General features: G+C 41.3%; 1 protein-coding gene across 2 annotated transcripts in view; it reads left to right on the top strand.

Moving 5' to 3' along the window:
- GNB1L (G protein subunit beta 1 like) overlaps positions 1–26,310 on the top strand; it is a 114,171-nt gene extending 87,861 nt beyond the window's left edge. For both annotated transcript variants that reach the window (XM_068271576.1, XM_068271575.1), the window contains 2 exons: positions 19,410–19,625; positions 25,157–26,310. In XM_068271576.1, coding sequence (XP_068127677.1) covers positions 19,410–19,625; positions 25,157–25,423 — 483 coding nt within the window. In that variant the 3' untranslated portion in view covers positions 25,424–26,310. The remainder of the gene's footprint in view (positions 1–19,409; positions 19,626–25,156) is intronic.
- The last annotated feature ends 597 nt before the right edge of the window (positions 26,311–26,907 follow it).

Here is a 26,907-nt window from a genome sequence, read left to right as displayed (position 1 = left end):
ATATGTGTTTGTTTGTTTTCTGAGATAGTATGGCTGACAACTCCTCTTTAATGCTTTTTATAATGGGTAAAACACTAGCTTGCAGTGTAACCACATCTTCTCCTCCCCTAGTGTCTTCATCTCGCTACCTTCTAGGTTGCGAGCTTGGAAGTACAGGGACTTCCCCTTGCGTTTCCTGTTTCCGTTATACTTTAGCAAATAAACGTGTACCAGGATTGGTGATGTTTTAAATTGCGTATCGGCTATGTATGTATTTGTACTTGTGTTGCAGGATGTCCTGATTGTGCAGTGTGTTACTACAAATGTATCTATTGCATTGTTTGCTCTGTATGGTGCTACAGAACATCTGGGCACTATATAGATAATAATAGCGTAGTTGCACCGTGAATAGGGAAGAGAATAATTATTAATTTCCATACTGTATTGAGTGGAAATTGGTTTTTGTTTTCTTTTTTAAACATATTGTTTGTGAATGTTCTGATCCTTTTTATACTGTATATCGTGTTGCTTAAGAAATTAGCATTGAATAGATCAGTTTTATTTTTATTAGTCATTTTCATTATTAATTTTAAGCATCTGATTTATTGCCTGGCAGACTACGTAATTGTTCAGATAAGGAAAGTCCATGCATAATCACATACTGTGAATTGCAAACAGTAAAGTACATGATGTTTTGTAAATCTGCTGTTGAAAGCTTTATGACCTCAAGGCATTTTTACATAATTGCAAGACGTAGACTTGGATCGCGCTGAAAAATTAATTCAGAGTTTAAATCAATATGTTAAGATATTTTCTAAAATTCTCCAGGGAGTGTGTTTTGCATGGTTTAAAATTTAAAAATAGTAATACAGGTAATGAACACGGGATATTGTCTTTCTAAATTACAGTCGGTTGCAAAAGTATTCGGCCCCCTTGAAGTTTTCCACATTTTGTCACATTACTGCCACAAACATGTATAAATTTTATTGGAATTCCACGGGGCCGAATACTTTTGCAACCCACTGTATCTAAGTAATTAAAAGCAACATAGGAATTGAAAGAGAAACGTAAAGAAGAGTACAGACCAATAGAAAATGAAAATAGTGATAGCTTGAAGGACACTCTATCACGAAAATTTTTTAAAATGTACATTATATACCATATATATTTGCATATAGGCCCACCCACGTATAAGCCGAGGTACCCACTTTGCCCTCAGAAATCAGGGAAATGTAATTAACTTGCGTATAAGCTCCCTCCCCAGTATAGCCCCCTATACAGTAGCTAGATGTGCCCCCAGTACAAGTCATTCCTTCTCCCCATAGCCAGAAGTGCCCTAAGAATGATACAGCTGTGTCTCAAGACGCCACTAGATGGCGTCATGGATATGAGACACAGCAATTGCCACATAGGAAGAACACCCGATGGATCATTGCACCACTTACATGTTGCTTGCACGCTCTGCACCACAAGCCGGGGGACACAGGTAGTCTTTAGCAGCGAACTCTGCACACCATGTTGCAGAGAATGGGGGACACGGACACAGCAGGGAGCCAGCTGGCAAGAGATCACTAGTTCAAGATCCTTGCGCTCCTCTGCCAGTAGCAAAACCTGCTCCACCATCTGTTCTGCTCCACTGACTCGCATATATTCCCTAGGGCTTACTTTTCAGCACATTTTTTTGTGCTGAAAAATTAGGCTTATAAGTGAGTATATAAGGTATACATCTAAAATGCACTATAAATTACATTTTCCTAAGCTGCTTTCACTTACAGTAGGTAGTAAAATGTTGACAAATCTGACAGCTTTTGGACTAGTCCAAAAAGCCCTTCTGGAAAGGATCTATACAAAGATATAGAACTTTCCTACTCGTTTGAACACTATTTTGGCAGTTGGACGGAGTTGGGCTTGGTTCACACATAAATCTGTACATTTCCAGTGCAGCCTTGTCCCATCCTGTCAGTTGTGCATTAGTTTTCTGTCACTTTTACCTGACTAGATTGGAACTGTATACCTTTTTTATGTGTGAACACATCCACAGAAACTCATACAAAACTGATGCCAACTGTCAAAAGCTTGCAGGAGCGGACAGCTTTTTTACGTGTGAACCAAGCCTGACTGCAGTTCAGTAAGTGTTTTTTTTTTTTTTAAATAAAAACAAAAGTTTGCTTTCCTAAAACAGAAAGAATTTGCGATAATTCAGGTTGGAGTGAGCTTGAGATGTCTCCCAGAGCAACACTGCTGAATATATGCAAATTAACCATTGTACCCTTAGAAGCTAAACACACCTCCAGAACCGCTGGATTGCAATGATGTGTCAGCTTGTTAATTTGTACAGAGCCATAATAATCCAACATGCATACAGACTGTTTCGGACTGTTTGATCCTCATCAGTGCATGGCATGGATTAATTTGGCTCTATGGAGTAGGGCTTGTGAATCCGAGAGGCACAGACTAACCAGCAAGCTCATGGTGACCCAGAACTCATTGGAGTGTGTAAGGGACTACAATGGTCCTAAAAGCCCCCTTACTAAGATGTTAAGAAAAACAAAAGTTTGCTTTCCTAAAACAGAAAGAATTTGCGATAATTCAGGTTGGAGTGAGCTTGAGATGTCTCCCAGAGCAACACTGCTGAATATATGCAAATTAACAATGCAATCCAGCGGTTCTGGAGGTGTGTTTAGCTTCTAAGGGTACAATGGTTAATTTGCATATATTCAGCAGTGTTGCTCTGGGAGACATCTCAAGCTCACTCCAACCTGAATTATCGCAAATTCTTTCTGTTTTAGGAAAGCAAACTTTTGTTTTTCTTAACATCTTAGTAAGGGGGCTTTTAGGACCATTGTAGTCCCTTACACACTCCAATGAGTTCTGGGTCACCATGAGCTTGCTGGTTAGTCTGTGCCTTTTTAAATAAAGGAATACTTTTTCTTCTCCTCTTAGATTTTCAGTTGTCAGTTTCCCATATCCTTTCCTATTGTAGCATTTATGAGTAAAAAGAACAAAAATTCGGGCACTGCTTGGCCATTTATTGGTGTGCTGTGCATTCCAAGCCATTCAAAACAATATTATTACTTGTACTGATATCTGGCCTCAGAAGAAGGGCTGCTGTTGCACAAAAATGGCTGTTGGGCATTTTCCAACTAGCACGCACCACCTCTATGCCACAACGTTTATTTTCTAATGTTTGCACTTTGTACCAGTACAAGTTGTTTTGAATGGCTTGGAATGCACAGCACTCCTATAAATGGTCACGCAGTGCCGGACTTTCTGTTCTTTTTATTCACATTTGATTGTTACACCTATGTCTTCAGCACGCAGCGACCTAATTGTGGCGCAGCCTTGGATATTTCAATCTCCTCTCCCTGTGACCCTTGTAGAGTGCCAACAATAGCTGTCTCTATTTTTTCTTAGTTGTAGCATTTAAAGGGAACCTAAATTAGTTGAAAAAAAGCCAATTTAACTTACCTGGGGCTTCTACAGGCCCCCTGCAGCCGTCCTGTGCCAGCGCCATCACTGAGCGTTCCTCCAGTCCCCCACAGCAACCCACTTTCACTTCCGGGGGCTCACCGAGTCGATTGCGCCTGCGCAACCCTCGCTGCCCGCATCTTCGATTACACTCCTGTCTCCGGGATCATCCTGTGCACAGTACCACATGTCTGGGTCATGCCACACCCTTCATTTGCATTATTCCGCTAGCATGTCTCTGCATTTATGAAGTGGACAGGACGCTGCTAAAGTAACAGAAATGCAGGATGGCTCTCTGCAGCTCAGTCACAATCGGCAAAAACTGCTTTTAACTTGCCCAGTTCAAAACCGTATACAGTTTCCCTTAAATTTTCTTGCGAGCCAGAAATTTGAGCATTTCTCCAAATCTGTGCTGCATAATAACAGTTAAAGCTTGCTAATCTAATATTTCTACCAGGCCAGTTGAACAATTTCCTAGTAGCAACAGGAACGTTTGATGGCAACAGAAATTGTATTTTTTAAAGGTCTATATCCATCTTAACACATAAATTGAAGTATGAATACAGTATAATAGGCAGAGAGAGACCTCAAAGAAAGATATCAATGTTTATGCTGACGTGTGTTTTACCAAGGGAATGTGCTATGCTTTTGCTTTATTTTATACATTTGTTTTATCACTTGTACTTTTATGCCTTTTTCCACTGGACTGTGGTAGTCCTGAAGATTTGTACGCGGCTTGCTAGTCTAGCAAAAGAAATACATTTTGTAATTATTTAAAGGGACTCTGAGCTGTCATTTAAAAAAAAAAAGAAAACCGGACTTACCTGGAGCTTCCTTCAGCCCACCATAGCCCGCAAGGTCCCCGTCATCCTCCTGGCCCCCCTCTGCTGTCCCACTGGCAGCTCCGGTAACATGCTGACTTCGGGGGAAGTCACGTGTTCATACCCCCGCTACATAGCCGTCGCATCATTGTGCTTGCTGCCGTAAGAGCCCTGCGCATGAGTGGTTTAGTCCTTAGAGAACCACGCATGTGCAGGGCTCTTATGATGGTCAGCACGATGACGCGATCGCTACCCAGAAATCGGCATGTTACCGGAGCCACCAGCGGGACAGCGGAGGGGGCCAGAAGGATGCCGGAGACCACACGGGCTACGGCGGGCTGGAGGAACCCCCAGGTAAGTCTGTTTTTCTTTTTTAAGTGACCGCTCAGGGTCCCTATAAGGTCTATGTGCCACTTATATTTGTTTGGCAAGAACAGTCAAATCCTTGTAAATTGTCCAGTTGTCCATGAAATCATAAAATTCCAGTCAAATTTTAGTCTGTAAATTTTTCCAATCGGAGATACTAAGCAATAAGAATATCCTGTAAAAAGTCTGCCACACGTTCCCTACATGTAGCGTCGCATACAATTAATGAGAAGTATTCTTCACTGTTAGTTAACGGTACTGCATTGCATTCAGTGCATTACAATGCTGCATGTCGTTATGCCACAACGCACCCGCCGCATTGTGAACGTCACATAGGTGGTGCACTGTAATGTGGCAAGCCGCCTTACAAATTGGCTGTTACACCCAAATGTAACGCACCACTGTGAACATGGCCTGACTTGTAGTAGAACACACTGTTCCTTTATATGCAATAATAGAAGTGTATGTGATTGTCAACAATTTGTTTTCATATTGCAGCACAATAATTTGTAGATTCATTGATCTGTTGAATCCTTGAAAATTTTGTTTACTTGTCCTTGTGTACGAAATCTGAAATCCTAGGCTAAATTAGCTGGTAAATTTTTAGCTGTTACATTTTTCCAACAAATGCTACTAAGCTATAGTAATATAAAATAGATTTGATAGGTGTTGAACCTGAAATTATTTTTTTTAGACAAAACAAAAAAAACTTTTAATGCAGAACTTGCATGGGTAAATATTTCACTAAGTTGCAAGTAAAATCAATCATTCCTTTCACTGTAGTAACAAAAGTGTCTGAAAAAAAACAGTTATTTTCATATAACCGCATACAAGTCTCAGATATGCCATAATTGTATACACTTGTAGTTATTTGGAAATATCATCTTAATACCTTATCCTTAATTGATAAAATGAATCCAGCTGTGATCAAATACTGGCACATGTGTGATTTAAGTTTAGAAGTAATTGAGTAAAAATATGTACATGCTAATATTTTTCCAATGACTGGCCTGGTGCACACCAAAACCCGCTAGCAGATCCGCAAAATGCTAGCAGATTTTGAAACGTTTTTCCTATGCTTAACTTTGGAGGCAGAAACGCCTCCGCAATCTAAAATCTGCAGCAGCCCGGGAGTATGCGTTTCTGCAAAACGCCTCCCGCTCTGGTGTGCACCAGCCCATTGGAATGCATTACCCAAGCGTTTCCACCGCTCTGGTGTGCACTAGGCCTTTGTTTGTTTTTTCTTTTCAAAACTGACCAGCAGTCCCCTACTTACAAATGACTCAAGTTATAACTTTACAGAGATGCAAACAAAGTTGTCTTTCTGTACAAAATATACTGGTTTTTTTTTTTATTATTATTTATTTATTTTATTTTTATTTTGTTACACATTTTTGTTATTAAATATTACAGTATTTTTATAAACTGTTAAAAGTAGTTTAAAACACTTTAAAAGAACATTGAAAACAACCCAAAACATAAAAACATAGTTTATACTATATGTCCCAAGTTTCACCATTTTTAACACAGGGCTCGACTTGCAAACAAATTCAACTTACAATTTCCCAGAAAGAAAGCTGTTTTTAAGTAGAGGACCACCTGTACATGGATATATAGTCATGTATTTGCATTTAGTAAGTAGTTCTAATCATGCATGGTGAACGGGCTCTTTCAGAGCGGAACTATGGGATGCTTTCACTAAGTCAGTATTTTAGTTATTCCCACTATCTGCAAGGAGTTTGTATGTTCTCCCTGTGTCTGTGTGGGTTTTCTCCAGGCACTCTGGTTTCTTCCCACATCCCAAAAACATACAGATAAGTAAATTAGCTTCCCCCTAAATTGTCCCTAGACTACGATACATACACTACACAATACATACATAGACATATGACTACGGTTGGGATTAGATTGTGAGCCCCTCTGAGGGACAGTTAGTGACAAGATAATACACTCTGTACAGCGCTGTGTAAGATGTCGGGGCTATATAAATACTAAATGATAATAAAAGGTTAAACTTAACTACTTACTGCACATTCCGTAGAGAACATTCCGTCATCGTTGTTTTTATTGTATATTTACACTCTGTAGAGCGTTTTAGATCTCATTAATAATGAGATCTTCTAAAACTCTCTACAGAGTGTATAGTCAGTCACTCACTGTCACCATCCCTCCCACACACTTCTATCCCTATCCTAGATTAAGATCAATTGAGGGTGGGGGTCATCCACTGTGGTCCTACAGAGCAAAGCGTGAACATTCTGTGATCAGACAACATTAAATATATTGGTCTACAGCAGCCAGTGTGTAACATGGTAGTGGGTGGCAGATTAAGATCCAGGAACGAATAGACTGGTGCCTAGTCTACAATTGCCATATTTATAAAAAGTACAATTTGGTCTAGCTAAACCGCAGGTATTTTGTCTTAATAAAACAGAAGGTATTTGCATATTCAACTTCCCATAAGCCACAAAGAACCGCCCACTGTCCGTCTTTGACAGCGAGTGAATAGGCAACACTTTCCATTATGTTCCTGAAAACCCAAGCATACACCCAGAATTGGATTTATAGGCTATTAATTTTATATAGCAATATCATTTAATTTTTTTATTTGATTTATTGATGAATTTGCAAAACTGAAAATTATTTTAAATATTGTCTTACTTGCTGGTGGCTTAAAATGCATTTTATTGATGAGGTGGGAAAATATCACCTAGGAGAAAGCTTATGCTGGGTTTACACGATACGTTTTGTTGTAAGAATCGTTCCGATAGATGCCTTCGATGATAAAATCCCAACTTGTCCGATGTTTCTGCTTGATTCGTTTCTTATAGAAGTCAATGGAAAAAAGATAAGAAAAACGAGTGGAAGATAAGAGTATCGAGCAGAAAATTGCATGGCTAATCGCGCGCCGAATCGAACGCAAAAAATGTATCATGTAAACCCAGCATTAGGAGAGAGAGTGAATTGAATAAGGGCCCTTGTGAAGGATGTTGAACAAGAGTTTATGCTAATGGAACAGGCAGGTAATCTCTCTTGGAGAAAGAATCTCTTTAATGCTGGGAATACACCATACAATTTTCTGTAAGGCCCAGTGCACACCGAGCGGTTTTTGATGCGATCCGCCGGCCGCATCCGCCTGTCAAACCACTCGGTTAATGTATCTCAATGAGATGGTGCACACCGGTGGTTTGAGGATTGTAGAAAACCGCAAACGTGCCTCCTGCTGCACGTTTGCGGTTTGCAGAAGCGTTTCGTCCTCAATGTAAAGGATAAGAAAAACGCAAACCGCTCTGAAAAATGCTACTTCAGAGCGGTTTGCCAGGCGTTTTTGTTACAGAAGCTGTTCAGTAACAGCTTTTACTGTAACAATTTGTGTAATCTGCTACACAAAAACTCAGCCAAAACCGCTAGGCATGTTTAGAAACACGCTCTAAACATGCCTAGAATCGCTCTGAAATCTGCCCTCAAAACCGCTAGCATTTTGCAGATCTGCTAGCGGTTTTGGTGTGCACTGGGCCTATGATTCTCTGTAAGATTTACCTGCTAGATAGATAAATTCCAACATGTTGGAAATTATCTATCTAACCATCTATCTGCCTAGCAATTAGACATTCTTCTACTCAGCAGTAGAGGCCCAAACCTCCGATTTTCGGTTCGCGAACTGGTTCTCGAACTTCTGCAAAAAGTTTGGTTCGCAGGAACTTTTGCGAACCACAATAGACTTCAATGGGGAGGCGAACTTTGAAAACTAGAAACGTTTATGCTGGCCACAAAAGTGATGGGAAAGATGTTTCAAGGTGTCTAACACCTGAGGTTTTTTCAATGACTACAAGAGGGAATTTTTTTTTTCAAAAAGACCTTATAGTTTTTGAGAAAATTGATTTTAAAGATCTCCTTCTGACCGTGGGAAAATTAAACACCCGCCGACTTTAGCGGTTAATAGTAAAGCCCCTTTAAAAGTTAAAAACGCCAAAATTGCTGGGAATGTTAAGTGGAATAGTTTATTTTCAAAAAGACCTTATAGTTTTTGAGAAAATCGATTTTAAAGTTTCAAAGAAAAGAGTTGATTCATTAAAAAAAAGAACCGATTCATTAAAAAGAACCGGATGATTCATGAACCCTTATTATAGCTTAGAATGCGTCCTGAGCAGGACGTATAGTTGGCGGCTCCCACTGTCTCTCCCCACCTGCCTTCCTGTCACCCTCACCTAGGCTGGCACCCGGTGCACCAGGTTCCAGCCTAGGTGAAGGTGACAGGTGAAGCAGCTCAGCTCAGGACGCATTCTAAGCTATACTAACGGTTCATTAATCATCCGGTTCTTTTTAATGAATCGGTTCTTTTTTTTTAACCTATTTTGGTTCCTGGACGTAGAAACTACGTCCAGGAACCATGCGTGCACGCGCACTCCCGGCTGCAGATTCGGTAGCCACGGAATCAATGTATCGGGCTATGGTGCCCGATCACTGATTCCTCTCTCCCGCTGAAAAAGCGACAGCTTCTCTCGGAAGCTGTGCTTTTTCTGGCCGTTGCCTCCCCCCTGCGTCACTCTAAGCGTGTGTTACGCTTAAGGCCCATACACACGTCGGATTTTTGCGAACGACCCGTTAAACGTTCCGTCGTTCAGTCGTTCGCACGTCAAATCCGACGTGTGTACAGACTATCGTTCGCGTGATAAGACTGGAGTCTTATCACGCGAACAATAGTCCGTACACGCGTCTGATTCCGCGTGCGAACAACTGAACGACGGGACGTTCAAACGACCCGTCGTTCGCAAAAATCCAACGTGTGTATGGGCCTTTAGAGTGACGTCATGTAAACAAACTCATGGCCGCCATCTTGTGGCCAAAAAGTAAAACTACAACTAAAAGTAAAAAAAATTAAAAACACACAATTACATTATAAAACTATAGTTTACATCCCACCCTCCCAAAAATACCCAAATAAAATGTTTAATATAAAAAAAAACAAAAAAACATTACAATAAAAAAAAACAAAAAAAACATGTAAATATTTACCTAAGGGTCTAAACTTTTTAAATATCAATGTAAAGATGAAATATTTCTATATTTTTTTTATTTTAAACTTGTAAATAGTGATAGATGCAAAACGGAAAAAATGCACCTTTATTTCCAAATAAAATATTGTCGCCATACATTGTGATAGGGACATAATTTTAACGGTGTAATAACCGGGAAATATGGGCAAATACAATACGTGAGTTTTAATTATGGAGGCATGTATTATTTTAAAACTATAATGGCTGAAAACTGAGAATTAATTTTTCTGTTTTTTCTTATTCTTCCTGTTAAAATGCATTTACAGTAAAGTGTCTCCCCCCAAAGAAAGCCTAATTGGTGGCGGAAAAAACAAGATATAGATCAGTTCATTGTGATAAGTAGTGATAAAGTTATAGGCTAATGAATGGGAGGTGAACATTTCTCAAGTGAAAACGACGGAATGCGAATGGGTTAATGAATCAACTCTTTTCTTTGAAACTGTAAAATCGATTTTCTCAAAAACTATAAGGTCTTTTTGAAAAAAAAAAGGTTTTCCTCTTGTTCCCACTATTCCACTTAACATTCTCAACAATTTTGGTGTTTTTAGTTTTTAAAGGGGCTTTGCTATTAAAGGGAAGGTTCAGGGACTATGAAAAAAAAAAATCCTTATCCACTTACCTGGGGCTTCCTCCAGCCCGTGTCAGGCAGGAGGTGCCCTCGGTGCTGCTCCGCAGGCTCCTGGTGGCCGACCCGACCAGGCCGGCGGCCAGGTCGGGCCTCTTCTGCGCTCCATTGTGCGTTCCACGCCGGTGCGCTGAAGTTATCTGACGTCCTCCGGGCTGTACTGCGCAGGCTCATTCTGAGCCTGCGCAGTACAGCCCGGAGGACGTCTGATGACGTCAGCGCGCCGGCGTGGAACGCACAATGGAGCACAGAAGAGGCCCGACCTGGCCGCCGCCCTGGCCAGGTCGGGTTGGCCACCGGAGACCACCGGAAGCCTGCGGAGCGGCGCCGAGGGCACCTCCTGCCTTCCACGGGCTGGAGGAAGCCCCAGGTAAGTGGATAAGGATTTTTTTTTTCATAGTCCCTGAACCTTCCCTTTTAACCGCTAAAGTCGGCGGGTGTTTAATGTGAATGGTGGCAATTCTGATGAACATAAATCGCAGCCATGGCCGTTAGCAAAGTCTGAATCGCACGTCATGTCTCATGCAGGTAGAAGGCATATTGTTGTACTTGCACTCCAATGTTGGGTTCCCTACATCTCTGCAAACCAGAGTTACGGGGGTGTAAAATGCTTACCCATTTCCACAAAGGGTTAAATGAAATAAAAACACAACTACCAGAAAAGTGTTTTTTTTATTCTAAATTAACCATAAATACTTACCTGTACCTTTAAAAAAAAAAAAATAATTCCCATGCCAATATCCTCGGTAAACGATCCAACGAATACAGTATCCTCTTATCTTGCGATCTTCAATTAAGTTGATTGAAGATCTCCAATGCCCCCCACATAGCAGAGAATGCGTCCTTTGGGACGCATAGCTGCCGGCTCCTGCTGTCTCTCCCCACCTCCTCGCCTGTTACCTTCACCTAGGCTGGCACCCGGTGCACCAGGTGCCAGCCTAGGTGAGGGTGACAGGTGAAGGCAGGTGGGGAGAGACAGCAGGAGCCGGCAGCTACACGTCCTGCTCGGGATGCTTTCTAAGCTATACTAACGGTTCATGAATCATTCGGTTCTTTTTAACCACCCTGGCGTTCTATTAAGATCGCCAGGGCAGCTACATGAGGGTTTTTTTTAAATAAAAAAAAAAATATTTCATGCAGCCAACTGAAAGTTGGCTGCATGAAAGCCCACTAGATGGCGCTCCGGAGGCGTTCTTCTGATCGCCTCCGGCGCCCGGAATAAACAAGGAAGGCCGCAATGAGCGGCCTTCCTTGTTTTGCTTAGATCGTCGCCATAGCGACGAGCGGAGTGACGTCATGGACGTCAGCCGACGTCCTGACGTCTGCCGCCTCCGATCCAGCCCTTAGCGCTGGCCGGAACTATTTGTTCCGGCTGCGCAGGGCTCAGGCGGCTGGGGGGACCCTCTTTCGCCGCTGCTCGCGGCGGATCGCCGCAGAGCGGCGGCGATCGGGCAGCACACGCGGCTGGCAAAGTGCCGGCTGCGTGTGCTGCTCTTTATTTCATGTAAATCGGCCCAGCAGGGCCTGAGCGGCACCCTCTGGCGGTAATGGACGAGCTGAGCTCGTCCATACCGCTAAGGTGGTTAATGAATCGGTTCTTTTTTTAATGAATCTACTTTTTTTTTCTTTGAAACTTGAAAATCGATTTTCTCAAAAAGTATAAGGTCTTTTTGAAAAATGTTTTCCTTTTATAGTCACTGCCCTCCTCTACATACCCTGCAAATTTGGTATGTAAGGGGACTTTGCTATTAACCGCTAAAGTCAGTGGGCATTAAAGTCTATGGGCGAACCAAACTTTTTTTGAAAAAAGTTACTGGTTCACTGATAACGCGAACCACCGAAGTTCGCCGGCGAACTGTTTGGGCCATCTCTACTCGGCAGGAGATAACCAGAAGACAATGCACCAGAGATGATGACCAGTCTCTACAGAAAATAATCTAATTATGCATTCTAACACAAAATCTAACAGAAGAATCTAACAGAAAATTGTATGGTGTATTCCCAGCATTACTTGCTTTCCACAGAGAGACAATTGTCTGACTTCTGTGGATATGAACTAGGCCTCTTTTCCTCAGTTTATAACCTTTTTATGTTGTAGCACCATCATATGAGTGAGAGTGGAGAGAATGTGACCTTCATGGTATCAAATCTAGATTAGTTGATGTGGTTTTGCAGCAAATCATGATTAGGGATGTAGGCGAATCCCTATGGGCCTGCACTACTTCTGGGTCACTATGACCTGGAGTAGTACGGCTGCACTGGGCCAGCGGTGCGCGTCTTTGATGCCGGCTACTCTCTGCGCATGAGTGTGACGTCATGAGTGACGTCACGCACATGCGCAGAAAGTGCCCCGCAACAGGCGTGTGATCAAGGACACGCACTGCCAGCCCAGCGCAGCCGTACTACTCCGGGTCATAGCGACCCCGAAGTAGTACAGGGTGAGGTGTTCGCCGGCGAACGGTTCCCGATCCTAGGAAATAATTTTCATCTTCTCTTTAAAATAACATTTAAAGCAGACCCAAACCAATTTTTTTTTTAATTCAAAATATTTAGTTGCACCACTCTGACACATACAAAGATAAATAAACACTCCTTCAAGCCTATGAGCATTTCAGTGCATGCTTTTCACCTTCTCTTTTCATAACTAGGGTTATACAGGTGGCAGCCATGACTTCTGAGCTTAGTAGGAGGTTTTAGATCATGGGTGTGTTTGTCATCAGCTACCCTTCCTCACAGTTGCGTCGTCTGTGATCACCTCCCCTGTGACATCATCAGTAGCAGCCTGTGTTTTATGTTTATTTTTTATCTCCTCCACCAGTCTGCCGGATTCTTTTCTAGCAATATGAAAGGAAGGGAGGGGTTCCTCCAATAAATGTAAAATATTTTATATTTGACATCATGCAGCTGAAAAAAGGCTGCTATTTAGTATTATAATTTAGAAAATAGATTTTATTTCTGAAATCTTGTATTTTTAATTTGGGTCCACTTTAATCATTTTACAATTTAAAATTGCCTGAATGTTGGTGAAAAAGTACTTAAAAGTCTTAAAGGGGACCTGTAGCGAGTAAAATTATTTAAAATAAACACATGACGTATCTGCAAATTAATATTACATACTAAACTCACCTTCAGCTCCTCTCTGAAGCTCACCATTTTCTTCTTACAATGATCCCTTCCAGTTCTGACAATATTTTGTCAGAACCGAAATATACCAGTTGCTGTCAGTTATATATCAGCAGCTGTCAATTACAACTGAATGTGCAAGGTAATGTCCATGTTTCCATATGGCTCAAGTGGGTGATATTACAGTTAAACAGTGTGCTGACCAGGAAGCTGTTATGGGGTAATGGCCATTTTTAAAATGGAGTACAGAGAATTCCATTGATCACAGTGGACAAATGGGACGCAGGAGAGGAGAAAGAGATTGAGGAGTAGACTAGACATGAGGTAAGTATGACCAGTGTATGGTTATTTTGACTTTTTATTTTCAGTTCAGGTTCTCTTTAAGTCCTTACTTGCTTCCTGATGATTTTAAAGGGTATTTTATCACAAGGACCCATATGCAATTCACTTTTTCTCCCGAGTTTTCTCGTAGGTGATATTTTTGAATTTGCAATATAATGTATTTTAAGCCACCAGAAAGCACAAAAAAAAACACTCAAAATAATTTTGTCAGTGCTTTACCTTTTTTCGGTACTTTTTCATTTAAAAAGTGCTGTAACGTTATTTTAAGTAGAAGATGAAAATGTATCTCCTAGGAGAAAACTCGTGAAGAGGTGAATTGCATATGGGCCACAGTGTGCAGTCACTCTTGAAAAAATTGCCTATTTGTATCTTTTTTTTCCCCTTTAAATACCAATAGAATAGTTTTTATGTCAAAATATAGAAAAAGAAAACTAGAATTCTGTGATGTGTGCCATCTTTATTTTCTCAAAGATTGACTTGTATGCCCCTTGAGTCCCACACTTAACCTTTCCCACGCACATTTCTGCTAGCGGTTTCTCACTCTACTTGCGTCTTCCTCTTTTTCTCCCCCTGTGCATTGACTACAGATCATCCAACACTCATGTAAGGGTTTACATTCTTACCTAAGCTGGAATTTCAGCAAGTCAAATTTTACAGAAAGTGAAGCCAGGACTGGCTCTCAAAGCACTTTTCCACTGTCCTCCAGATGATTACACATAACCTGAGTAACCAGTGCCTAAGTACTGTCCATACTCTACTGAGACGCCATGTTCAGTCTATCCCAGATGTAAGTAAGCTGTGTGGTGGTCGTGGGACTGGAAAACAAGGAAAGAGAAATGGTAAATATTTAACCAAGGCAGCTAAGCGCCTTTTAAATTATGGAACTGTTCAACTCTTGTTCTTCCTGCTTCAGTCTCTGTTTCTGGCAGAGTGGTAAAGCAGTTCTCCCAGCAAAACCAGAGATCCTGTTTGGGCATAATTCCCCCACTTTTCTGCAGATTCTGGATTTTGTCAGGATGGAATGTTGAATTGAATGTTACCACTTTTCACTGTGTACTACTGGTGAAGTCTGGAATTGAGCTTGCTCTCTAATGCCTAGGGGATACTTCTGATGGTTCCGGGGGGGGTACTCAGACTTGATATACTTAATCTAGAATGACAAAATTTAGAGTTTCAGAAAATGATAAATCTTATTTAAAGGGATACTGTAGGGGGGTCGGGGGAAAATGAGCTGAACTTACACGGGGCTTCTAATGGTCCCCCACAGACATCCTGTGTTGGCGCAGCCACTCACCGATGCTTCGGCCCCGCCTCCAGTTCACTTCTGGAATTTCTGACTTTAAAGTCAGAAAACCACTGCGCCTGCACGCCCGTGTCCTCGCTCCCGCTGATGTCACCAGGAGTGTACTGCGCAGACACAGACCATACTGGGCCTGCGCTGTGCGCTCTTGATGACATCAGCGGGATCGAGGACACGGCAATGCAGGCGCAGTGGTTTTCTGACTTTAAAGTCAGAAATTCCAGAAGTGAACTGGAGGCGGGGCCGGAGTATCGGTGAGTGGCTGCGCCAACACAGGATGTCTGCGGGGGACCGTTAGAAGCCCCGGGTAAGTTCAACTCATTTTCCCCTGACCCCCCTACAGTATCCCTTTAACTATGTTACGACCGCTCCATACCAGTCGGCGTGGCCTCGGCGGCAGCCCCAAGACTGCCTAACGCCAATTGGCGTCAAGTCCTGGGGCGGGCTACTGCAGGAGATCGCATGCAGGCTGTGCGCATCTCCTGCTTGGGAGACTGTTAGAAGCCGAAACCGCAGTCTTTCTACTAAGTACAGCGCTGCGATCTGCAGCAGCGCTGTACTGGGGACAGCCGTGTGACACGGCTGTCCCCCTGAGGCAGAAGAGAGTGATTGGCTCTCAAAGGGTGAATCCAATGAAAGCTGATCGCCATGATTGGCTGGCTGTGGGGAGGTAGAGGTTTAAAAAAAAATAGTAAAAAATATTAAAAAAAATAACAAATATTTGCCCAAAAAAAATAAACACGGGGGGGGATGCAATCAGACCCCACCAACAGAGAGCTCTGTTGGTTGGGGGAAAAGGGGGTGGGAATCACTTGTGTGCTGTGTTGTGCGGCCCTGCAGCTTGGCCTTAAAGCTGCAGTGGCCAATTAAACAAAAAATAACCTGGTCTTTAGGGGGGTTTAGCACTGTGGTCCTGCTAATTAAAAGCAATGGTAAATTCAAGGAAACTGTTTAGAACCAATTATCATTTACTATGATTAAATATTATATATTTGCCAAGGGGTACTTGTGATAATGTTTACTATGCTAGGGGGTACTTGGTGAGTGCAGGGTTTTAAAAGGGGTGTATACAAATGTATTGAATGTCTGATATTCTAGTAATAAGATTCACTCAGCCCCAAGCAATGGAAACAAATGAGTTTGAATGTCCTGTTTTTGCAATGTTCTTGTGATAAAGTTAGCCCCCATCTTGTTACTTTGTGTGGGGGAATCCTGCCAGTACACATGAGGCTTGTTCCTTAGTACTCAGTAAACTAACTTCAAGTCAGAACAGTAAACCTGGATCAAACCTTTTTGCACTTGTAGGGTCTTCTTTATTTAGTAAAAGGGCACAAGTCTGGCTCCAATGTTTTGCCAGTTTATGAAATTGTAGTGAGTCCATTTATCGATCACTCAGTTGTACAATATTTTATGGCTAATGCAGTGAAATCTGTTTTGTTGTATGGTAGCTTTACCAGCCCCTAAAAAGTTTTGCTAGCCTGTGTTTCCCTGTGCCAAAAGTTCTAACTAACTGAAATCGGAATTGTCTTATTATGTTAAACTTCAATTTAGCATTTTGTTTCAAATTAAACTTTAACACAGTGTCTGTATGTTTTCCCTGCTGTGTTTGTGTGGGCTTCTTCCCGACACTGCAGTTTCCACCCACATCCTATCCCATATACATAAGTCAATTGGCTTCCCCTAAATTGGACCTACACCACAATACATACTCTACACAATATAGACATATGAGTATGGTAGGGATTAGATTGTGAGCCCCTCTGAGGGACAGTTAGTGACAGGATTATGCATACTTTGTACAGCACCCTGGAAGATGTCTGCGCTATATAAATATTAAATAATAATATTGTGAAGGGTGTGTAAAATTAAGTTTTAGGCTTGATTCTCACTTGTATAGAAAACATACCTATTTGGTACATTTTCTACACAGCATTTTTTACAGAACGGACCACAACACTGGGTGAACGGATGCAATGAAAGCCTGTGAGAATGGACACTGTACTGCACTACATTCGAAACACAAATACTCACCTGTCCCATGGATTCAGTTCTACTGCTGCTAGTACCCGCTGCTTGGTCCACTTCAGGGGAGAAGCCAGTATACATAGACTGGAGCCTGGCAGGATTGCAAAAGACCAGTTGGAATCCTCCTTAGCAAGAGGGAGGATTCTCATTGGTTCATAGTGGACCAGTGAAAATCATTCCCGTTTCTAGGGAGAATTGGTCTATTGAAAACCAATGGGCAGCCCCATGCTCCTGCTGGCCTCTAGGCTGTGTATACTGGCTATTTCCTGGACCGAGCAGCTGTGTTAATAGTGGCGGTGTATGGCAGCAGATGAAGCAGACAGAGTGTATGGCAGGTAATGCTAATGACAGCACGGACATGCAATGAAGCGCAACCCATCCTGAGCAGATGTGCTTTTACTGTGCTGTTTTGCATCCGCGTCAGTGGAAACCAAGCGCAAGCCTGGTACACGCTAGATGGATTATAACCAAGGTGGCTAGCCAGAAACTCCTCTGCCTAGGATCTACATTCGGACCCCGACCCCCTTCAAAGCATTGGAGACCCAACTGGCAGATAATTTTGACCAAGCACATGGGGGGGCTTGTTCTGCTTACCACACCCGGTTCATTTTGGGCCACGCTGTCTGCCCTTCTCACCCCTCCATATCAGCAGAACATGAAGCAAGTCTACAGGCTATCAACACATCTGTACAGAACTGGGTCCCCAAAATTTCACTCGAGACGCCACGTCACAGCTCGAACCCTCGGGCAACAGTTTGGGGCAGAGCTCTGCACAGACATGTCACTAGTCTACATGCTAGCCATGCATCCTAAAGTGGTTGTCAGTAGGAGAGCAGTCCTGATCTCTAAGCAATGCATTGGGGAGGATCAGGGGTCCTGACCAATCACCATGACCAAGAATAATATAATAATCCTTAAAAAAAAAAAAAAAAAATATATATATATATATATATATATATATATATATATATATATATATATATATATATATATATATATATATATATATATATATATATATATATATATATATATATATATATATTATAATTTTTTATTATTATTATAATACAACAGAGAGAAGGGGAGAAGATAAGGACCACCTTCTCTATAATTTTTCATTGTTTGTAATAGGAATGTTTTCATTTACACTTTGAAGAATGAAAGTGACTAAGAATTAAAAAAAAATAATTGCCTGAGAAAATGTATGCATATTAAATACACAATACAACTTCTACAAATCTATCACAAGTACTAGTTCATGCTATAACTCTTTTAGTATATGACAGTTATAGCACAATAAACTAAGGCTTTAAACCTGACATTCCCCCGGGATATTTATCCTGGCTTGACCAGTTCCTGTCTGACTGGTTATTATAGTTCAGTCTGGTGAGATGATGAATCCTCCTCTCTGAAATGTGACACACTACCCAGTGAAGTTCCATCTCCTTGGAGTTATTTTAGAGGCAAAAATAAATGAGGTGTCTGGTCAGCATGTCATGTCCTTTGACCTTTAGCATCATCAATCAATTATATCTTATTGGTTACAGTAGTGACATAGACTGTTTCAACCCTTCAGTTAAAGCATGTCTTCTAAATAAATTGTACATAAATATGATGGTTGCAAAAGTTAAAGTTATGAATTATTTTGTTTGTAATTAATGGGTGTATTATTTAGGTCTAAGCTGAAAACTTACCACATCTCGTTTCCATGGATCATCACAGTACACACCTCTCTTGTTTTGACGGGGGAAGACTACTATTTCAGCTCTCTTGCTAGTCTTAGAACTGGGGCAGTACTACTTTCTCTGTATCCAAACTGTAGTTGAATACGTTATTTTTTTAAATCGCTTTTATTAAATTCTTCAGTTGTGTGCAAACCACTCTACTAAGGTTCTGTTCTCAGCTCTGTGACCCGGATTCCTGTATGAAAACCTTTTGAAAGGAGGAAGTCAGTCTCCACAACTGATTTTGTTTTACCTTGTGAAAGTAATATTTCCTTTGAGAGCATTGTTGTAATTTTGTTCTTATCAGAACTGAATAGTAAAGGAGTACTGGAGAGTATTGCCTACCATTTTAAACAGACGTTTTAATAAGCTTTTAAGATGTTGCAAAATATGGGGCTGTATTTTCTCTCTGAAATATATGATGCCCAACTGGCAACATGCAGTGGAGAAAGGAGTAAACGTGGTGATTCTGAAGTCATTAGGAAACTGCCGAGCTAAATGTGGCTTATTTTTATGTTTGAAACCATAGTGAATTCGAGATGTATAGTATAACTTTCACGTTCTATTTCTTACCAGCCTAAATCAGGATCCAGTCCCCTGTTGGTTGCGGGCTATGAGGATGGCTCGGTGGCCCTCTGGAATGTTCTTGAGCAGAAGCTAATGAGCAGAATCACGTGCCACAAGGAACCTGTTATGAGCCTTGACTTTGACTGCATGAGTGCCAAGGGAGTGTCAGGATCTTCTGAAAATCTCATTAGTACCTGGACTCTTGATGAAAAGCAAAACCTTAAGGTAGTACTTTATACGGTATACAATCCTTTCTCCACTAGTTTTTTTTTTTTTTTTTGCCTAAAAGAATGTGGTGTCAGATTCTATGGGTGCTTTTCATAGTTATTTGGTGATCATACTTTTCTTTATAGTTTACCTTTATTCCCAAGATGGTAAAACTGTCATATATTACCCTACAGAATTACACAGTCATGTGAATAGCTATATCAAACAATATAAATAGATGCAAGGCAAGATATATATATATATATATATATATATATATATATATATATATATATATATATATATATATATATATATATATATATATATATATATATAATCACTATTTATATTTCATAACCCTTTGTTATTAAATTATACATATTATATATTATAATTCTATATATTTTTGCATGGGGAAATTCTTCAAACCTCACACTTCTGAAATTATTTCAAATGGCGGCGTGGAAATAGTGGTTTTCTAGTTCATGTGTATTAATAACATGGCCCATATGAAATTCACTTTTTCTCCTCAGTTTTCTCACAGGATATAATTTTTCATCTTCTATTTTAAATGACTTTCCAGCACTCTACAATTGAAAAAAAAAATACCAAAAACTAGGTGAAAGAACACCATCAAAATTATTTTCAGTATTTTCTTCCTTGATGGTGGTTTAAAGTGCCTTTTATTGGCAAGTTTAAAAACATAACCTAGGAGAAAACTCATGAGAAAAATGTAATTGCATATGGCCCTATGTATTAGAACCAAGGGCTCGCATACTTTTTCCACAAAAGGAAATGGCATATCTGTTTCAACAAGTGGTTACAAAGTAAAGTTTTATTGTAGTCTGTGTTTAACAACTACATCACCTTTTTCAGTTTACTGCTTGAATGAAGATGAAATATTGGTAAAAAAAAGACAAATCTTTACATAGGATATAATTTCATTTTCACCTGACTGTATACAGTTCAAGAGTCACGTCTTTGCAAACCCATTTCAGTCAAAGTACAGTGGTTTGCATAAGTATTCAGGCTCCTTGAAGTTTTCCACATTTTGTCATATTACTGCCACAAACATGAATCCATTTTATTGGAATTTCACGTGAAAGACCAATGCAAAGTGGTGTACTCGTGAGAAGTGGAACGAAAATCATACATGATTCAAAACCTTTAAAAAAAAATAACTGCATAAGTGGGGTGCGCGTAATTATTCAGCCCCCAGTCAATGCGCGTAATTATTCGGTATTATTCAGTCAATACTTTGTAGAACCACCTTTTGCAGAAATTACAGCTGCCAATCTTTTAGGGTATGTCTCTACCAGCTTTGCACATCTATAGACTGAAATCCTTGCCAATTCTTCTTTGCAAAAAAAAAAAAAAAAAAAAAAAGGGACAGTGTTTGTGAACAGCAGTTTTCAGATCTTGCCACAGATTCTCGATTGGATTTTGATCTGGACTTTGACTGGGCCGTTCAAACACATAGATATGTTTTATTTTAAACCATTCCATTGTTGCCCTGGCTTTATGTTTAGGGTCGTTGTCCTGCTGGAAGGTGAACCTCCTCCCCAGTCTCAAGTCTTTTGCAGACTCCAAGAGGTTTTCTTCCAAGATTGCCCTGTATTTGGCTCCATCCATCTTCCCATCAACTCTGACCAGCTTCCCTGTCTCTGCTGAAGAGAAGCACCCCAAGAGCGTGATGCTGCCACTACCACATTTGACATTGGGAATGGTGTGTTCAGAATGATGTGCAGTGTTAGTTTTCCGCCACACATAGCGTTTTGCATTTAAGGTCTCATCTGACCAGAGCACCTTCTTCCACATGTTTGCTGTGTCCCCCACATAGCTTGTGGCAAACTGAAAACGGGACTTCTAATGCTTTTCTATTAACAATGGCTTTCTTCTTGCCACTCTTCCATAAAGGACAACTTTGTGCAGTGCACGACTAATAGTTGTTCAATGGACAGATTCCCCCCCCTCCTGAGCTGTAGATCTCTGCAGCTTGTCCAGAGTCACCATGGGTCTCTTGACTGCATTTCTAATCAGCACTCTCCTTGTTCGCCTGTGAGTTTAGGTGGTCGGCCTTGTCTTGGTAGGTTTACAGTTGTGTCCTACTCCTTCCATTTCTGAATGATCGCTTGAACAGTGCTCCGTGGGATGTTCAAGGCTTTGGAAATCTTTTTGTAGCCTAAGCCTGCTTTAAATTTCTCAATAACTTTATCCCTGACCTGTTTTCTGTGTTCTTTGGACTTCATGGTGTTGTTGCTCCCAATATTCTCTTAGACAACCTCTGAGGACGTCACAGAGCAGCTGTATTTGTTCTGACATTAGATTACACACAGGTGCACTCTGTTTAGTCATTAGCACTCATCAGGCAATGTCTATGGGCAACTGACTGCACTCAGACCAAAGGGGGCTGAATAATTACGCACACCCCACTTTGCAGTTATTTATTTGTAAAAAAATATTTGGAATCATGTATGATTTTGTTCCAATTCTCATGTGTACACCACTTTGTATTGTTCTTTCACGTGAAATTCCATTAACCTCCCTGGCTAATCCGCCGCGGAGGATTGCTTAGGCCCTGTTGGGTCGATTTGTACACTTTTTATTTTGTTATTGCACGCAGCTAGCACTTTGCTAGCTGCGTGCATACCTCGATCGCCAGCGGTTCGCCGCTACCCGCGGCGTTAGAGGGCCCCCCCAGACCCCATGTGCAGCCTGGCCAATCAGTGCCAGGCAGCGCTGTGGGGTGGATCGGGACTCCCTCTGACGTCACGACATCGGTGACGTCATCTCGATCGTCGCCATGGCGACGGGGGAAGCCAAACAAGAAATCCCGCTCTGAACGGGATTTCCTGTTTGCACTGATCGCCGGAGGCGATCGGAGAGGGTGGGGGGATGCCGCCGCAAAAGTATTCGGCCTCCTTGAAGTTTTCCACATTTTGTCATATTATATATGACAAAATGTGGAAAACTTCAAGGGGGCCGAATACTTTTGCAAACCACTGTATTTTATTTTCAGGCAGTCCTTTTTTTTTTTTTTTCTCCGTTGTGATATCTGCACTGTGCTTCAATAAAGTTTCTAAGGACTTGGCATGGAGGAATGAATCTCTGCCTTTGAATTTTTTTCAAAATTATATTATGGTATTTAATAGCAGCCATTCACAATCGCTCAACATTCTCAACGTTGGCACTGCATTATGGGTAATGTTGTTTGTACAGACCCATGACACAACACTGAATCCCTTATAACTTCTGAAGAATGTAGGTTACTTCTCTCTATTTAGTAATGTGTAATAGTAACCTAATGATATGTGTTGACTCTTGCATATTATTTTCAGCAGTTCTGACATTTGATCATTTCCATGTGCTATCTAATGTATTTCCCTAAATGGTATTTAGTGAGCATTAATAAAATAAATAGATGTGCCTCCCACATGAATGATAGGGATAGTGAACATTTTCAGTTTTCCTTTCTCACTCATCCATTAATAATGCAAAGCAGATGTGCAAAATGTTACATTCCAGGTACCTGAGCTAATGACCTCATGTATTCAAGTCAGCATAGTGCTTGTTCCACTCACATTCCAGTTGGCATGCTTGTTGTGCATATCCTGTGCTCTACTCCAGGTATATCCCACTGTGGAAACAAACAAACACAATAGATCAATTTCTAATGTTCATTTTAGGTATTAAACATTTTAAAAAAAATACATTGCTGAATTCTTACGAGTGTGGCCGGACTCGTACACGGACAGGAGTGGAGCTGCGTGCATTGCTGGATTTTTATAGGCATGGCCGCACTCGTACACAGACAGGAAAGGGGCTGGGTGCATTGCGGAATTCTTATGAGCATGGCCCCACTCGTACACAGACAGAAGAGGGGCTGCGTGCATTGCTGAATTCGTATGAGCGTGGCTGCACTCTTACACAGATAGGAGCATGGCTGTGTGCATTGCTGAATTGTTAATGAGTGTGGCCGCGCTCGTACATGGACAGGAGCTGCTTGCACATATTAACCAGCTTAGCGGTATGGACGAGCTCAGCTTGTCCATGACTCCCTGGCTGGATTGCTCTGGACCTGGTGGGCCAATTTTCATAATTTTTTTTTTTTTTAAATACGCAGCTTGCACTTTGCTAGCTGTGTGTTTATACCGCTCGCCGCCGATGCGCTGCTACCCGCCACGTAACAGGGCCCCCCCCCCCAAGACCCTGTGCGCAGCCTGGCCGTTCAGCGCCAGGCAGCGCTATGGGGTGGATCGGGACTCCCTCCGACGCCATGACGTCGATGACGTCATCCCGATCGTCGCCATGGCGACGGGGAAAGCCAAACAGGAAAACCCGTTCTGAACGGGATTTCCTGTTTGCTCTGATCAGAAGGGGTGGGGGGATTCCGCTGCACAGCGGCTATCATGCAGCTAGCGCTTGGCTAGCTACATGATTTAAAAAAAAATGTGCTGCACCGCCGCCCTGGCCCGTTCTAATAGAACGCCAGGGTGGTTAAGCAAGTCCTTGTCGAATATGTTCAGAGAATCCCAGCGTTAGATCAGGGGGTTGAAGAACAATGGGGAAGCCTCTGGACTGTCAAGAGGCTTCCCTCTAAGCTAAGTGTGTACATTTTTAGCCTTGCCATTATACAAGCTGACTTCCAAGAATACGGGTAACCCTAAGAAATGTAACAAGAATTTGGAATGTCTTGCCTCAACATCCAGAATTTGGTATAAACATTTAGGGCTAGCCATTAACCCACTAGCAATGAGTTATCTCGTTTTAAATAAGTGCACTGCTTTTGACCTCTGGCAGCAGAACTCGTTGTACTGTAAATTCTTGAAATGCTTTGATCTCTTACTACCAGCAGAAAATATAGAAACTGAAAGCAGAAGTCCTTTGTTATGGCCCCACACTGCCCCCTAGTGACAAATAGACATTAATTCACATTACAGCAGTACTAATTAGAAGCAGTGAATTGTAGCATATAAGAAATAAAAAAAATGTGCTAAAATAAATTGGCTTTGAGCACTTGCAAGCCTCTAAATAAGTTGGTTGCTAGAGGGTTAATGTCTAGTGTTGAGTGTCTGGCAGGTGGTGCTCACCTGTCCTTCTCCTCACTTTTTTCTCCCCACCCATTTTTTTCTTTATCTTTTTTTTTCTCTCTTTCTCTTCTAACCTTCTTGTCTCTTGCTATGGATATCTGTAGGCGGTTTGCCACCCACTGTTGTCAGTTTATGACCCTTGCATGATAGAACGCAGACCATAAAGTGATATATGCAGGAATTTTAAATATAGTTGGGGTACTCCACTTGTTTGGTTGATCATCACGCAGTATAATTTGTCATACCCATTTTTGTATTGCTGCATTTTATTCAATTATATACCATTTGGCAGAGAACTGCTTTTTCTACTTTTCATGCTATTTTCTCTCTGTTGTTGTTGTTGTTGTTCTCTTTATATTAGAAAATAAAATTCTATTGTTTAAAAAAAATTGTATTTTACTTACTGGAGTATTATGTCCAGATTTACTAATCTAATGTTTTCTTTCTGTTTTTCAGAATTCTAAAACACAGGAAATCATTAACCCAGGTATTGCTGATGTGACAGTTAGGCAAGACAAGAAGATAGTAGCTACTGCAGGTTGGGACTATCGTGTTCGCATATTTGGGTGGAAGAAGATGAAACCATTAGCTGTTCTTCAGTATCATTCAGCAAGCGTGAATTGTCTGTGTTTTTCTGACCACAGTATACCTGAAGAAAGACTGCTGGCTGCTGGTTCCAAAGATCAACGTATTAGTTTATGGTCTATATATGCACAAACGTAGACAAGGCAATTTAATGACTTTTGCTACAGTATTTTGTATCTTTGGACCAATATCAGAATCCTATTTATTTCGCCTAGTGCGGCAGTTACCACACCCAGAATTGTTTGTGGTACACATCGGCATAGAGCATAGTGCAAGAACAACATTAAAACATAGTGGTGCAATACAAAATGCATTGAAGAACAGACATAGGTATTGAAACATAGTAGTGCAAGTACATGTGCAATGAAGAACAGACATAGTATAGGTACGTAGCAGCTAGTCCTGCTACCCAAATATGTCTAATGGTGCCCATACACGGTACAATAAAAACATTCGATTTTCCTATTTATTCGACCAAAACGATCGAATCTAATGAACGTTTAAAAGAATCTTTTATTCGATCAAGAAAAAAGAATCAATTATCCGTTTTTCTTTTCATTAAAATCCGATCAGACAATGGAATAATCGAAGAAAATTATCTAGTCTGAAAAAATTGTACCATGTGTGGGCACCATAATACAGACTTTAATGCAAGTGTTCACCTGTGATGTCAAACATGTGATCATTTTAGCTTTATGCAGAGACAAAGTGCCCTAAACTTGTCACTACATTGTATATGTTCTACTTTGTCTCCATCAGAACTGATCATCGTGACAAATACTTGTGCTTTCGAACAAATCTATCAGATAAGGAGCCTAATAATAGCCCTGTGCCCCCAATAAAAAATAGATTTATTTTTATTGAGAACATGTAGATCAACTTAGCAGTGCGTTAATCCTCTATAATAAAACCCCTGTGCCCCTGCGTCACGCTGTCTCTGTGTAGCTGGTCCGTGCTTTTTGCTACTGCGCATGTGTGCAGCACGGACCCAGCCTCACAGAGGCAGGACGGGGCCAGGGAGCCGAGCGGGCGGCCGGGTGTGCAGCGGGTCAGTGGGCAGTTGGGTGTGCTTGATTGGTCCATTTTCAAGCTGCATATATTTGCATACAAATGTACATTCATTTGCATAAACTCTGAAATATTTGCATGTCATTGATCGGGATGCCCGCTCGGCTCCCTGGCCCCGTCCCTGTCCTCCTGTTTTACAAGTTCAAAAGGCTAGCTCCCCCTCTCTCCAACCACATTATAATGTGTGACCCCCGCACCTTCAGCTTCCAACTTTCATGTGAAACATTTTTTGTTAAGGTTCTTAATTAACCAGTTCATTTTATACCCAAAAAAGGCACGGTAGCTTCAAGTGGACTTCTCTTTGCATTCTAAAAGATGCTTCAGCACTCTAACGTGTGACCCTATTTGACTACACTCAGGCTTTTTCCAGGTTAAGCACAGGCTGGACTTTGATCCCAGTCTGACTAATAATTGGCCATAAGATTGGCTGGTTGCAGGAGACAGATTCAGGAACCAAGAGGGTGCATAACTGACAAAAGCAGCAACTTACTTGAATTTTATGTTTACAACTTTACAACCTCTTTAAGTGTGTTCTCCTCCCACCAGTCTCTGCA

This window comes from Hyperolius riggenbachi, chromosome 1, assembly GCF_040937935.1.
Source record: "Hyperolius riggenbachi isolate aHypRig1 chromosome 1, aHypRig1.pri, whole genome shotgun sequence".
NCBI lineage: Eukaryota > Metazoa > Chordata > Amphibia > Anura > Hyperoliidae > Hyperolius > Hyperolius riggenbachi.
Note: the sequence above shows the minus strand (reverse complement) of the source record. Positions and strands in the feature narration are given on the sequence as shown.